We start from the raw sequence: 2,170 nt of genomic DNA on the forward strand, positions 1-2,170 counted from the left end.
TTCATTTCTATCTCTCTATGTATCTATCGAGGCATCTACGGGTAATGTGTTTCTCTTTGAGACTCTCTTCAAGCTACTTCTCTATCTGTCTATCTTCGTGTGTATGTATATCTCTTTATCTCTGTCCTCTTTTCCTCCGTTCTCTTGCCTTTGCTCGACCCCCGGTTTTCTGTTTTATATTAATATATATATATATTCTTATTCTACCACTATCTCTCCTCTCGCTCTTCTTCTTCTTCTCTCCAATCTTCTTCTTCTTCTTTCTTCTTCTCAGGCTTCGCAAGGTGATGGAAGCTTTCCTGCCTTACGCCTCTCACCTTCAACAGAGGTATCAAACAAATACACAGACGAAGACACTCTACATTAAAGATAGATAGAAAGATAGGTTAAAGATAAATAGATAAATAGATAGATTGAAGATAGGGTGGATAGACAGATAGAGTAGTAGAGGTTGATACCTTTGGAGTTCTATTCTCCTAGAGGCAGATTTCTAAGCTTCTTGGAGAGCTCACTGTCTTGTATTTTATCCATTCCGTCTCTTTGTTTGTATTCTTATGTAGATATCTATCTATCTATCTTTCTTTCTTTCTTTTCTATTGATCTCCATTTCTCCATGCATCAGTCTTCACCAGAGAACAGTGTGTGTGTCTTTCTTTTCTCCCTGAGAATCTACATGGGAGATCTAGAGCTTTCTCAGTCTACGCATAAACCTACAGACACACAGAGACGCATAGAGATCGATACATGTATACACACTTATATACGTGCATGTATAGCGCATGTATGTATATATATATATATAAACTATATATATATGTACGCGTGATGTGTGTGCTGTGAAGGATGCTTCTGTGAAGCGGGTATCTTCTGTCTGTACACGCAGTAGAGGTATCAGTAGAAAAAGCCTGCTTTGTTTCCTCACTTCCTTCTCTCTCTCACTTCTCTCCATTTCTTTCTTTCTTTCTTTCTCTTTTTCTCTCTCTCTTTATGTCTATAGATGTAGAGGTATTCGCCTCTATGTACACCTATGGGTATGTGTGCATGTTCGTTCTTCAATCCATAGTCTCTCTCACCTATCTTTCTTTGGTCTTCTTTCTTTCTCCTTTCTTATTTTCTTTCTTTCTTTTCTTTCTTTAGAGGTTTCCTTCAGTTCACGTGTTGCTGTGCAATGAAAGGAGGCATGTCGTACGGTACGTATATGCACACGGATATGTATATGGATATACATATCTATCTATCCATCTATATCTATTTCTTCTTCTCTCTTCTTTTTCTTTTCTCTTCTACTACCTTTTGATACAAGAGTTTTCTTACCTTCCTTCTCTCCTTTCTTTCTTTCCTTTTCTTTTCTTTTCTTTTCTTTCTCTCTCTTTTCCTTCTTTTTTGTCTTTTCTTTCGTCTTGATCCTCTTTGTTTCCTTCCTCCCGTTTCTTTGCCTTTTGCATTCTTCTTTACTTTCTTCTCTTCTTTCTCATCTCTTTCTTGTTGCTCTAAGCTTTCCAGACCCTCGGAGGCCCCCTCGCTCTCTCTTCGTCTTCTTCTTTACCCTCTCGGGACAAGAAAGAGAGACACAACCCTGCTAGAGAGGAACCGCTTCAAACCTCTCTTTCTTTTTCTCTTTCATTCTTTCTTTCTCTCCTTTCTTCCTTTTTGGAGAATAGAAGAGCTCTTAGTTATGTGCTTCTTTCTCTTCAATTGTGTGTCTCTCTTCTTCTCTTCTTGTTCTCCCTCCTTTCTTTCTTGTCTCTCCAAGTCTCTTCTTCTTCTTTTCTCTTCTTCTTCTTGAAGCTGTCCTAGTATAGAAGATCTCTTTCTTTCTCTCTCTCTCTTTCCATTTCTTTTCCCCTCCTTCTTGTTTCTCTGTTCCTTCTTAGAGCGGCTTGCTCCTTATGATAAGATTCTTGTAGACGCCCCTTGCTCTTCTGATAGACATCTGCTAAAAGCGTCCATGCTTCACAAGAAGCCACGCCAAGCAGAGCAGGAGGAAGTGAACAAGCACCTGAAAGGAGGAGCAAAAGTCTCCTCTTTAGGAAAGAAAGGCAAAGGTGGAAAGGAGAGAAAAATCCCATCGTCCACGCCGGCCAAAGCAACCTACACTCACTCTCTCTATACCTGGTCTCCAGGTAAAGAAAGAAAGGAGAAAAGAAAGACTGAGAAAGAAAGAGTGAGA

The 2,170-nt window shown here is 39.5% G+C and overlaps 1 protein-coding gene across 1 annotated transcript; it reads left to right on the plus strand.

The window, feature by feature from the left end:
- Positions 1 to 274: 274 nt before the first annotated feature.
- Positions 275 to 2,119, plus strand: CSUI_009436 (nol1 nop2 sun family protein; the record flags this gene model as incomplete). The annotated part of the gene is made up of 3 exons (XM_068069552.1): positions 275 to 328; positions 1,138 to 1,190; positions 1,875 to 2,119. Coding segments are annotated over exons 1-3 (339 nt in total), but the record flags the coding sequence as incomplete, so codon positions are not given.
- Between the last annotated feature and the right edge of the window lie 51 nt (positions 2,120 to 2,170).

The sequence above is a fragment of the Cystoisospora suis genome (assembly GCF_002600585.1).
Source record: "Cystoisospora suis strain Wien I chromosome Unknown contig_5629, whole genome shotgun sequence".
Classification (NCBI taxonomy): Eukaryota; Apicomplexa; class Conoidasida; order Eucoccidiorida; family Sarcocystidae; genus Cystoisospora; species Cystoisospora suis.